At 48.9% G+C, this 13,168-nt stretch overlaps 1 protein-coding gene across 1 annotated transcript; it reads right to left on the bottom strand.

The window, feature by feature from the left end:
- Positions 1-1,266: 1,266 nt before the first annotated feature.
- Positions 1,267-11,939, bottom strand: LOC120685512 (probable calcium-transporting ATPase 9, plasma membrane-type). The gene is made up of 8 exons (XM_039967493.1): positions 11,607-11,939; positions 10,414-10,468; positions 8,388-10,327; positions 8,153-8,311; positions 7,643-7,814; positions 7,495-7,535; positions 2,135-2,392; positions 1,267-1,851 (listed from the first exon to the last, which is right to left on the bottom strand). The coding sequence occupies exons 1-8, from the start codon at positions 11,790-11,792 to the stop codon at positions 1,546-1,548; spliced, it is 3,117 nt and encodes a 1,038-aa protein (XP_039823427.1). The 5' UTR covers positions 11,793-11,939; the 3' UTR covers positions 1,267-1,545.
- Between the last annotated feature and the right edge of the window lie 1,229 nt (positions 11,940-13,168).

Raw genomic sequence — 13,168 nt, 5'->3', positions numbered from 1 at the left:
GCGCGAAAATCTTGAAAGGTCACCGGCCAAGATCCTGATCAAACCCCTCTCGTCGTGGCCACCGGACGCGGATGGAGCAACAAGGAGGGATGGAGCAGGCGCGGTGGCCGGACGTGCCGCCGTGCTACCGCTTCACGCCGACCGCGCCGGAGCTCATCCGCTGCTACCTCAACCCCTGGGTGGCCAACCCCGGCCAGACGCCGTTGGGGGAGCCCGAGGGCGTCGTGTGCGCCGCCGACGTCTACAGCGCGGACCCCGGCACGCTCGCGTCGCGGCTCCGGCGCTTCGGCCACGACGACGGCAACTGGTACTTCCTCTGCGTCGCCCGGTGGAAGGACGGCAACGCCGGCACCCGGATGACCCGCGCCGTCCGGGGCGGCGGCACGTGGCACGGATCCGGGAAGCGGATCGCCGTCCGCCACCACGGGTACCGGCAGACCTTCGAGTACCGCGACGCCGCCGGCGGCAAGAGCGCGTGGCTCATGGAGGAGTTCGGGACCAGCATGCCCGAGGCCACCGACGGCGAGGGCGTCAGGGTGATCTGCAGGGTGCACCGCACGCCGAGGGCGGCGGCGGGCGGCGGCGGCGGCGAGGAACACCAAGAAGAAACCGACGAGGTCCAGTTCCGGTCGTCCAAGAGGCAGCGAGGCACGCTGAACCACGAGCACGACTTCGCCGCCACAGGTTACTGGACGACGGCGGCGCCGCCCGATGCCGGGTGCTCCTATGCCAGCACGTCACAGACTACGCCGGTGAATAACGGGGCGGTGTCAACCAGCACCTGGCAGCTGCAGCCCATGATGGAGCAAGGCGTGGGTTACCATCCTACCGGCATCAATGGCGGCGAAGACATCAAGGGAGAGCCAGAGCCAGAGCCATTGGAGATGCTTCCCGCAGACATGGGATGGCAGCAATTTGCAGAGATGGGCTATGGCTTCGGCTATGCCGCTGAAGATGCGAGGATGAACGAATGGATGCGGAGTACCTTCTCATGTCCACAGCCAGCTGACGGTGCGGCGCAAGAGGGCGATGATCCTAGGGACGAAACGGGAGCAAGCTGAAGCATTGCTGGGAGTTTTGGCGTCCATTGTTGTGGAGTTTTGGAGAAGAATTACATGAATGAGTGACTAGCTTAGTGTCGATCCGAAGATCCTACACTGATGAATGTTTCTGTTAGTATGTACTCGACTTTATGGATGCGTTGTTCAGCCACGGATGGTGGCAACAGAACAATCATGAGTGGTGCACTGCTCACTGAAACTGAACTTTGCTAAATCCAGTAAATGTGTAGCTTCTTTTCGAGAACAAAGTAATTGTACTTGGATTAGTCAAGAACATTATTTCCATGGCCCATACCAAATGTAATGCGTTGTATTGCATGACAAGGCACAGAACAATTTGTTAAAACTGAACCTAGGCAGTGGTTTATTAATTATCCCAAACAGAACTCAAAATATAATGCAGCCGTGGTGCATTTGGGGTCCTCAGGAAACTGCATATTCTACCAAATGCAATGCCTTGCCGTTGTCAATCGCTCTTCTTCAGCTATATGTTATCTGGACCACTGGGTAGCGGAACGTAGCCATTTGGACTTGAAGAATTTTCACCTGATTTAACTGGTATGCACTTCAAGATGGCGCCAACGATCAAGCTGATGGATCCAAGGCCGACGCTCACCAACCAAAGCTGCCAACTAAGTGGAACAGTGCTGGCGAAAGTGCCCAGAAATTCTATGATCACCACTTGAAATATGACTGTCACTGCTATGATTCCGATAAAGATCCAATTGCTGATCATACCACAGAAAACATTAATCTTCTGCATTTCCCTACTGTTTATTTCATTGAACACCTGAAGTAACATAATTCAAAGATCATCATCAGACCATATGTATCATTGATCAGACATAATAATATGGGGAGAGAATTCAAATGCAGAGATCTTAGTTCCTTCGTTTTCTTAGAGAAATGGTAACATGTAGGTTCCACATAACTATATTGGCTTAGGATGCAGACAATCATGTTATAAATTTTTAGATTGGGGCCAAAAAGGAACGTTTGGAATGAACTTTAACTTCAGCACACCATAGGCATTATGACTGAAAGTGTGTTCATAAAAGTTACAGTGCACTCACCTGGCAGAACACAAAGGAGTTGAAGATGAGAGTATTGATGACAGATTTGGAATTGGCACCCTTGATGTTCAGAAGTCGTTCCCCACCAAACATGAGAGCTCCAAGTACAACCAACTGATATAAACTTTGTCCAATGATATTTCGCCACATGACCTTGGTAATGAAACTCTCCCCGCGCCGAACAGGTGGCCTCTTCATCATGTCATCATTTGGAGGTTCTGTAGCTAGAGCTAAAGCTCCTAATGTATCCATAATCATATTGACTGTTAGATATATAGAGTTGTATTTGTGCTTGTATTGTGTTTCTTGTAACCCAAGCCTATACGGCCTATATAATGAAAGGTCACCCCCCCTTCCTAGGGTGTGTGGTGTTTGCCAATTCTCTACATGGTATCACGAGTCCGGGCCCTCCCCTTGCCCAGCCGTGCGCCCCCCTCCCTTCCGCTGCCCTAGCCGCCGTCCAGGGGCCTCCTCCCCATCGGCGCCACCCTTCCTTCCCTTCCCTGCGCCCTCCCTGGGCGCCCAGCACCTCTCCCCTGCGCCCTAACCCTAGGGCGCCCCCCTCCTCCTTCCCTACGCCCACCACACCAGCCGAAGACTCTTGCTGCGTGGTCCAGATTGCATCTGCAATCATGTCGACCTCCTCTGCGACATCAGCGGCGTCTTCTCCCTCCTCTGGCGCCCCCTCCATGCCCTCTGTTGTGGATGCATCAGCAGGCGCCCTCTTCCTCCACCCCTACGCTACGATCAACGTCAAGTCCCATGTTCCCCTTGAACTGGAACTGCACAGCGCCAACTACGGGAAGTGGTCGGCCTTCTTCAAGGCGATGTGCGGCAAGTTCGGGCTTCTTCATCACATCGACGGCTCCGTTCCCCCTCGCCGTACTGATCCCGCTTGGGAGCAGATTGACTGCTGCATTCGCACGTGGCTTTACGGCTCCGTCTCTCAAGATGTTCTTGACTTCACCATGGCTGAAAATCAGACGGCGCGGGAGCTCTGGGTTGCCATCTCCAACAAGTTTCAGGCCAACAAGGCTCCCCGCGCCATCTTCCTGAGCGAGGACTTCCACTCCATGACTCAGGGTGATCTTTCCGTCATGGATTTTGGCAAGAAGATGAAGCTAGCTGCCGACGCCCTGCGTGAAGTTGGTCATCCCGTCGCCGAGCCCACCTTGGTGCTGAATTTGCTGCGGGGTATTCACCCCAAATTCAGCAACACCAAGGACATCGTCGCCGGCACCAAGGACATCACCTTTGATGAAGCCCTTAATCAGTTCGCCCTCAAGGAGCTGCGCATGGCCAATGAGGCGAAGGTGCTGTCCTCTACAGCGCTGGTCGCCGCCACCAAAGGCTGCGGGTCTTCCTGCCGTTCATCCTCGTCTACTGCACCGCCGCAGCAGCAGCAACCGCAGCAGCAGCAGCATCTTCAGTTGCCGCAGCAGCAGCAGCGTCGGCGCAGGAAAAAGGGCGGCAATGGAAGTGGTGGCGCCCAGCAGCAGCAGTACCAGCAGCAGCAGCCCCGCGGGCCTACTCCCACCAGCCCGTGGGTCTGCTTCTCTCCGTGGGGCACTCCCGGCGGTCAGGGCTGGTCCTCCGTTGGTGGTGGCGGCTCCTGGCGCTGTCAGGGCGTGCTGGGACCTGCTCCTCAGCAAGCCTACACCGCGTTCGCCCCCCTGCAGTTCTGCACCCCACCCCAGCAGCAGCAGTACCAGCAGCCCACACAGACATGGGACCAGGCGGGTCTCATTGCGGCGCTACAGCAGATGCAGCTGCAGGGCTCCTCTCCATGGGTAATGGACTCAGGCGCCTCCACCCACATGCACTCCTCGGATGGTATACTTCTCTCTCGTTCACCTGCTTCGCATGTTTCTATTTCAGTAGGCAATGGTTCACATATTCCCGTAACGTCTAGAGGTCATTCTGTCCTAGCCACCGCTGCATCAAATTTTGCCCTTAATAATGTTCTCATTGTTCCTTCTATCGTTCGCAACCTCCTGTCTGTTCGTCAATTCACCCGTGACAATAGCTGCTCGATAGAATTTGATGCCTTTGGTTTTTCTGTGAAGGACCTCAGCACGCGGCGCGTGATTCTTCGCTGCAATAGCGATGGCGACCTATACACCATATCCGCAGCTACTCCTAGCACCGCCCAAGCCCTCCTTGCTGCATCGTCGTCGCTATGGCATCAGCGTCTTGGTCACCCGGGGTCTTCAGCCATTGTTAGACTTAGAAACAGTCATTCTATAGCCTGTAATAAATCAGACAGCACGCTTTGTCATGCCTGTCAGCTTGGCAAGCATGCTCGTCTCCCTTTTGCTACTTCTACTTCACACACTGTTTCTCCTTTTGAGATAGTTCATTGTGATGTTTGGACGTCTCCCGTTCCTAGCATATCAGGCTACTCGTATTATTTGGTTTTGCTGGATGATTTCTCCCACTTTTGCTGGACTTTCCCTCTCCATCGAAAGTCTGATGTGCACGGTCACTTAGTAGATTTCATTGCCTACGCTCGTACACAGTTTGGCCTTCCTGTTAAATGCTTTCAGGCTGATAATGGAACTGAGTTTGTCAATAAGACCACCATAACTCACCTAGCAGCTCATGGGATCTTGTTTCGACTCTCTTGCCCTTACACCTCACCCCAGAACGGCAAGGCCGAGCGTGTCCTTCGTACTCTTAATAATTCCGTGCGCACACTGCTCATTCATGCATCCATGCCGCCCCCCTACTGGGCTGAGGCCCTTGCAGTAGCCACATATTTGCTAAATCGCCGTCCTTCATCATCCGTTGGTGGTGAAGTCCCGTATACGCGCCTTCATCGTACGCCTCCCTCCTACGATCATTTACGCGTCTTCGGGTGTCTTTGCTACCCAAACCTGCAGGCTACTTCCCCACACAAGCTAGCTCCTCGCTCGACTGCATGCGTTTTTGTGGGGTATCCATCTTCTCACAAAGGGTATCGCTGCCTTGATCTCTCTACTAGGCGCGTCATCATCTCACGCCATGTCGTATTTGATGAATTCTCCTTTCCCTTTGCTCGGGATCCTCCTTTGCCTGAGTCCTCTCTGGATTTCCTCCTCGATGACGTTTCGGATATTGTGCATTGTCCTACTAACCATGCGACAGGTTCGACGCGTTTGAGTTCTACACCTCCAGCGGTAGCTCCATCCTCCATGGATGTTGAGCAGCCGCCCTCAGCTCCAGCGGCAGCTCCGTCCTCCATGGATGTTGAGCAGCCGCTCCCTGCTACTAGTCCCGGCGGGCGTGGTCTCGTGCCCCCGTCAGGATCTGCTTCGACTACGGGCGGGCGTCTTCCTGTTGGCGACCCTGCAGCTCCACCAGTGCCTACAGGGTCTGCTGCAGCACCTGCTGCACCTGCGCCTGTTGCAGGGCCTGCTGCTGCACCTGCGCCTGCTGCAGGGCCTGCTGCTGCACCTGCGCCTGCTGCAGGGCCTGCTGCTCGGGCTGGTCGTTTCGGCACTGTCTACAGTCGTCGTCCCGTCAACGGTCCCCTCCCCGTTCGACGGTATGGTGCTACAGCTGCTGGACTTCAGCCGCCTGCGCCTCCTCCTCAGCCGATGCGCGGCTCTTCACCACCGCCTACTCTCCGACGGCTGACTCGTCTTCAGTCTGGTACCATACAGCCTGTCAATTATCGGAACTTGTCTGTTGATCATGTCGTTGCTTCTCCTATTCCGAGCAATTATCGCAGTGCGCTTGCTGATCCCAGTTGGCGAGCAGCTATGGCAGATGAGTTTCAGGCCCTAATTGACAATGGTACTTGGCGTCTTGTTCCTCGGCCCCCTGGTGCTAATGTTGTGACAGGAAAGTGGATTTTCAAGCATAAGTATCATTCTGATGGTTCCCTTGCTCGTCACAAAGCTCGTTGGGTTGTTCGGGGATTCTCTCAGCAGCATGGCATTGATTATGATGAGACATTCAGTCCGGTTGTTAAACCAGGTACCATCCGGACAGTTTTGAGTATTGCAGCCTCTCGCCACTGGCCTATTCATCAACTGGATGTCAAGAATGCTTTTCTCCATGGTCATCTTAATGAGACAGTTTATTGCCAGCAGCCTCCAGGTTTTGTTGATCCAGCCCTTCCTGATCATGTTTGCCTTCTACAAAAGTCGCTTTATGGCCTGAAGCAGGCCCCTCGTGCTTGGTACCAACGGTTTGCTACATACATTAAACAGCTTGGATTTGTCGCCTCGGTCTCTGACACATCCTTATTCATCTACAAGGATGGCGCCCACATTGCTTATTTGTTACTATATGTGGATGATATTGTGCTGACTGCCTCTTCTACTGGTCTGCTTCATGACATTATTGGTCGTCTTCACACTGAGTTTGCTATGACTGATCTTGGGGCTCTTCATCACTTCCTGGGTATATCAGTTACTCGTTCTTCAGATGGTTTGTTTCTATCACAGCGTCAGTATGCCTTGGATCTCCTTCAGCGTGCTGGTATGAGTGAGTGTCACTCTACGACGACGCCAGTTGACACCAAGGCGAAACTTTCAGCTACAGATGGAACACCAGTTGCTGATCCCTCTGAGTACAGGAGTTTGGCGGGGGCTTTACAGTACCTTACTCTCACTCGTCCTGATCTTGCATATGCTGTTCAGCAAGTCTGTCTCTTTATGCATGATCCTCGCGAGCCTCATATGGCGCTCGTGAAACGTATCCTACGATACGTGAAGGGCACGCTGACTTCTGGTCTTCATATCGGCGCTGGACCGATTGATACACTTACAGCCTACACAGATGCAGACTGGGCTGGCTGTCCTGACTCCAGGCGATCTACTTCAGGATACTGTGTTTTTCTTGGCGACACTTTGGTTTCGTGGTCATCCAAGCGACAAACTACAGTGTCCCGTTCTAGTGCTGAGGCTGAGTACAGGGCTGTGGCCCATGCTGTGGCTGAGTGTTGCTGGTTGCGTCAGCTGCTTCAGGAGCTTCACATTTCTCTCTCGAAGGCTACGCTCGTCTACTGCGACAACGTCAGTGCTGTTTATATGACAGCCAATCCTGTCCATCATCGACGAACGAAGCACATCGAGATTGACATTCACTTCGTCCGCGAGAAGGTGGCTTTGGGACAAGTTCGTGTTCTTCATGTGCCATCTTCACATCAGTTTGCTGACATTATGACTAAGGGTCTTCCTGTACAGTTGTTTACTGATTTTAGATCCAGTCTTGGAGTTCGACAGGCTTCCCCTGCGACTGTGGGCGGGTGTTAGATATATAGAGTTGTATTTGTGCTTGTATTGTGTTTCTTGTAACCCAAGCCTATACGGCCTATATAATGAAAGGTCACCCCCCCTTCCTAGGGTGTGTGGTGTTTGCCAATTCTCTACATTGACCCACAACAACTGCACTGCTGTGAGAGGAGCACTCCCTGCAGGGCAAAAATCAAAAGCATTGTTAAGTGAATAGTGTACATCAACAATCACTAATGGAACAAACATGGCAGCGTAGAAAGAGTATTATAGATGATGTCCGCACCTGTGATGCATGCTGAGATAAAGTTGATGACTAAAGCAACAATATTGACAGTCAACTGGAACTGCACAAACTTTTGGATGTTTATGTAAACCGCACGACCCCACCTTGCGACATTGATTATAGTTGTAAAATTGTCATCAAGTACTATCACATCAGCACTTTCCTTGGCTACCTGTAGAGGTGTTAGGTTATACCATTATCTTTCGATGATCATGGATAGTCGCTGAAGGACAAGCTTGTGCAAGTCAGGAGTTATAAACTTCTAATATGACCAACTATGTATCCAGTCAGCAAGAGGTTTAAACAAAAAGAATGGCAGAGATTGATATTTAATGATGATTTCTGTGTTGACATAGAAACAAACTATTTGAATCGCAGAGTTGAAAATGGAACTAATAAATTACTTCTACAAACTTTTCAAGCTTAGAATCACTATCTATGTATTCCGCCTTGACTTAATCAGTTCCTGCTAATGCCACGTCCATGCATGAATGCGTAATAATAAAGTACCTCTGTGCCTGCTATGCCCATAGCAAGCCCGATATCTGCTTCATGCAATGCTGGAGCATCATTCGTACCATCGCCAGTCACAGCAACCACCTCATGAAACATACCTCGCAAGTTTGTCACAAGGGTGTGCTTGTCCAATGGTAACGAACGAGCCATAACCTGCAAATGAGAATTGATAATTAAAATTTGTTGCTAGATATTAGTGTACATATAGGCTGGGGGAAGCAAAATGCACCTGAATCTTGGGTATCAAGTCCCTCATCTCTTCCGGGCTCTTGTTACGGAAATCTGGTCCTTCTATTGCTATGCCATCATCAGTCAATATTCCACACTCTTTGGCTATAGCTTTAGCTGTATTAATATTATCACCAGTCACCATTCTCACAATGATACCAGCAGACATGCAGGCCTTCACAGCATCCTTGACTCCTGGGCGCACAGGATCTTTGATGCCAAAGATGGATATTAGAGTAAAACCACTTGGCGGACTCTCTGAATCATCGTCAAAATCATCCACGTCTTTATATGCCAGGCACAGTGTCCTCAATGCATCTGAAGCAAAAGAGTTGATAGTATCCAAGATGTTCTTTCTTTGAGCTTCTGATAAGGGAACACTGTTTCCATCAGCATCAACCATCATGTTACACATCTGCACAATAATTTCTGAAGCACCTTTGGAGAACCAACGGTAAGTACCATTCGGCAATGATACCAACACTGCCATCTTCTTCTTAACCGAATTGAAAGGCTCAACCTTAACCTTGGTGCAGGCCCTATCCTCAGCATTGCACCCTCCTTCCAGTTTCAAGCCAAATTCAAATATTGCCCTTTCTGTTGGAGTTCCTAAAACATTTTGCGTACCATCCTTTTCTTTGACTACCTCTGCACTGGTGTTCTCAAAAATGCCCTGCAAGAATGGGCCCAATGTGGTTGGAGAAATGACAGAATTCAAAGCTTCCAAAGTATTGTTACCGGTAACTGACTTTGAAACCTCAGCTATCCATATCTTGTCAACCACCATATGGTTAGTAGTCAAAGTTCCTGTTTTATCCGTGCAGATGGTACCAGCAGATCCCATTGTCTCACAAGCTGAAAGATGTCTTACAAGTGCTTTATCATTCATTAGTTTTTTCATTGCAAATGCAAGACTCAAAGTAACAGCTAGAGGTAACCCTTCAGGAACAGCAACAACAATAATAGTGACTGCTGTTGCGAAGTAGTTCACTATGGTCAATGCGTCAGTAGAATACCATTTGGACAAACCAACTGTTAAACCTTTTTCAATAAGGAATCTAACCATCAGGACTACAAATGTTAATGTGGCAAACACCAGGCCAATCTTCCCAATGATGGTTGCAACTCCGTTTAGTTTAACCTGCAATGGCGTCTCATCCTCCCCTCCTTCACTCAGCGTGCTCATAAGTCTTCCCCATTCAGTGCGCATGCCAACAACAGTTACCATCATCTTAGCTGATCCATCCTGAACTTTGGTTCCTGCCAAGATGAACGGCTTATCTTGAGAAATATAAACTGGGTCACTCTCACCTGACAAGCTGGATTCATCAATCAAAAGGGAGTATCCATGAATGTACAGTCCATCAGCAGGTACTTTGTCTCCAATTGATAAATGAACGATATCACCAACCACCAAGTCATATATAGAGATCTTTTGTCGAGAGCCATCTCTGGTTACATGGATAAATATCTTCTTCTTTTCATTGTCTAGCTCCTTGAACTGAAGCGACTGTCTGTAGTCACTGATAGCAGTAACCATCACAACCAACAAAATGCTGAGTATTATGCCCAAGCCATCATACATGCCCTTGGGAAAACCTTCAGATGCCAGACCAACTACAGCAGATATCAAAGCACATACCATAAGAATGATAAGAGTCATGTCCTGCAATGCATCCCAGACAAACATCCAGAAACTTCTTGAAGGTTTCTCTGCATAGCGATTGACACCATAGATGTTTTGTCTTGTATCCAAGTCACTAGCAGATACACCACCGTCAAATGTTGAGCGGATCTTTTTGGATATTCCATCTATCCCACCATGCATCCTCAATGCTTTATCATCATGCTTGCTTGTTATCGATGCCAGTTCATCTGGATTGATGGAAAATCCAGCTTTGATAATATCATCGGTCAGACGGTACTCTTTATGTTTGGCACCTTCACCATCAGAGGTTCACAAGTTAGATGGAGTTAGTAGAGCAACAAACAAATCAGTAACACCAGAAGTTATGTAAATGTAATACCATCGATGAAGGTGATCGCAGCCTTCTGCACATTAAGGGCAAGCCAGATTTTTTCCTGCCGGAGAAAATAAAGAATGAAAAGGTGTTCATTACCTGCATATAAGAAAGTAGTTCTTTCCTCCTTGCATGTAGCATAAGAGATACAAGCTACCACACGAATATAAGATGCTTGAAGTTTACTAATAGACAATAGCATTCTTTTTTTTTACAGAAATGGATGTGCAGTTTTGCACCCACCCTATGCGCCAAAAGTAGAGCACGTATACTAAGCCATTATACCTCAAGACAAAACGCTGGATTCTCCGAGTCCAACAAACAGAAAAAGTTGAATTATGGACAACGACCTCAAACTATGGCATCGTTTGGTTCGCGCTAGGATTTTAGCGTGCTAATGAATAGTGCCATTTTGACCGTTAATTACGGTGTCAAACAAAGGCAGTTTACAAAACCAACTCCAGAACCCCCGCGCTAGTGACCTTGAAGAATCTAATAAGGCCTTTGACCGTGTGATTAGAGGATGGTTACTGTAGCATCACTGTAGCCAATCATCGACTAATTACTGTCATTAGATTCGTCACGAAAAGTTACACCCATCCCTAAAAAAAATTTATAAATAGACTTCATTTAGTATTTCATGCATGCGAGATTTTGTAAACTGACTTTGTTTGACACCGTAATAAGCGGTCAAAGTGTCACTATTCACTAGCGCGCTACAAAACCAAACTGGGCCTATGCACTGTGAAGCAGCAACAGAAAAGTTCCGACTTTATTTTCCTGAAGGTTTATTAACAACTTGCATTTATACCAACTAGCTGAATATTCAGGCACAGACCTTTGAGTTAGAGAATTTTTCTGTGCCGTTTGTTTATGTGATGGCTAGACAAGACCAACTGGTAACCATTCCACTTCACTCTAGTATACACTGATAAAGATGAATCAGATGCAGTTAGGCGAAAATGGTTTAATTATTCCAAGGTGGGGAAAGGCAGGCAGAGTGGGTATGGTGGACTTGAAAAGGTCTAAAAAAATTACAGATGCAGAAAGCGTCACGTGCTGGCTGCTAAGGAGATGCAGCAGAGGAGGGAAATTAAAGAGATCGGCGGAGCAATGTTCTACTATGGAGAGTCAGATGGAAGCAGTCAGAGTGGCGAAGGTTGGCTACGGACTAACTAGCATCGGCGACAAAGCAGTACCTGGATGGATCGCCGGTGGGCTTCGTTCTGGCTGCGGCTGTCGAGGTCGGCCACCATGCGGAAGCGGCGGCGGCGGTTCTTGACGAGGGCGCCGACGGCGGAGCGCCATCGCCGCTGCGCCTCCTCGGAAGGGTTCTTGGCCGGGAGGTCGAAGTCCTCCCGCAGGCTCTTCTCCAGCCAGTCCATCCCTCCCTTCCACCCACGGGAGCGACGAGCTCGCCGAGGCCGGGAGCAGAGAGGAAATGGGGGTTCGAGCGCTGAAGCCTGAAGGGGGGACTAGCGAGGGCAGTCTGAATGAATGAATATAAAAAGGAACAAACAACTCCCGGCGACGGCGGCGAGGCGTGGTCCGCAGATGTTGACGCTCTGACCTTCTGGGCACGGCGCGCCGGGCTTTCTCCGCCAGCCCGTGCCTGCCTCCGTGGCGAATCAGCGTGCGACGGCGATGGCGAAAGGGCGCAAGGCCGGCAACTGCTTTGTTAGGCGACCTCCAACGGTCCCTGTAAATGGCCCTCCACCCTACGTAGGGGGGCTCTTGGGGAGCGAGCCCTCCAATGGCTCCCCCCACAGCTCCCCTTATATACACAGGAGAGTTGAAACTCTCTCCATATATAAAATGAGTTTCAACTCCCTCTATATCTCTAATTACACTGTTTTTTCGCGATATTAATTCTGTTTGAGTCCCGTAACATGATGATAATGCGTATTATGACAGTATAAATATTGTATGATTTTTTTAAATTCAAAAAACGATAAATAAATAGTTAGTTAATGAGTGATAGTATATAGAGAGAATAGATATGGGGGAATGGTTGGAGAGAAAGAGTTATAGGGGGAGGAATCTTTTGGAGGGAAGTAGTAAAATATAGTAAATAGTACGTTTGGGGGAGTTGGATGGGGGAATGATTGGAGAAAGCCTTACGCCCGTCCGTCGGATGGACGTCCAGGAGCCAGCAAAGCAATGGACTCTGGACACTGAGCGCTTGTTTAGTTGTTTACATGTAAAAAATTTGTAAAGGAATCTTATTAATTTGAAGTACTAAATGAAGTTTATTTATAAAACTTTTTGCACAGATGGTTTGTAAATTGCGAGACGAATCTAATGGTACTAATTAATTCATGATTAACAGATGGTTACTGTAGCATCACTGTTGCAAATTATAGATTAAGTATGCTCATTAGATTCGTCTCGCGATTTACAGCCCATCCATGCAAAAAGTTTTATAAATAGACATCATTTAGTACTTCATGCATTTATCAAAACATTCGATGTGATATTTTTTTTATGTTTACGGAGTTTAAGGATAAAAATCTAAACAGGGCCCGAGGACCTCGCCACAGAAAACGAGCAGCTGGACCCATCACCTTTCGGGCATGAATTCACGACATTGTTTGAACTGTCATGAGACTGCGACTTACTCCCTCCATATCCAAAAAATATGATGTTTAAGATAAAGTTTGAGTCAAACCTTGAGAATATAAATCATAAATAACTCTCAAGTTGTTGAGTTTGAAAATGTAAAAATTATATGAATAGATTTGTTTTGAAAAATATTTTTATG

This window comes from Panicum virgatum, chromosome 8N, assembly GCF_016808335.1.
Source record: "Panicum virgatum strain AP13 chromosome 8N, P.virgatum_v5, whole genome shotgun sequence".
Taxonomy (NCBI): Eukaryota; Viridiplantae; Streptophyta; class Magnoliopsida; order Poales; family Poaceae; genus Panicum; species Panicum virgatum.
Note: the sequence above shows the minus strand (reverse complement) of the source record. Positions and strands in the feature narration are given on the sequence as shown.

Coding starts and splice junctions, on each gene's coding strand:
- LOC120685512 (XM_039967493.1), bottom strand. CDS start 11,792: ATGGACTGGCTGGAGAAGAGCCTGCGGGAGGACTTCGACCTCCCGGCC. Junction 10,469..11,606: donor CCCACCGGCGATCCATCCAG/GTACTGCTTTGT, acceptor TTTCTCCGGCAG/GAAAAAATCTGGCTTGCCCT. Junction 7,536..7,642: donor TATCTCAGCATGCATCACAG/GTGCGGACATCA, acceptor TTTGCCCTGCAG/GGAGTGCTCCTCTCACAGCA.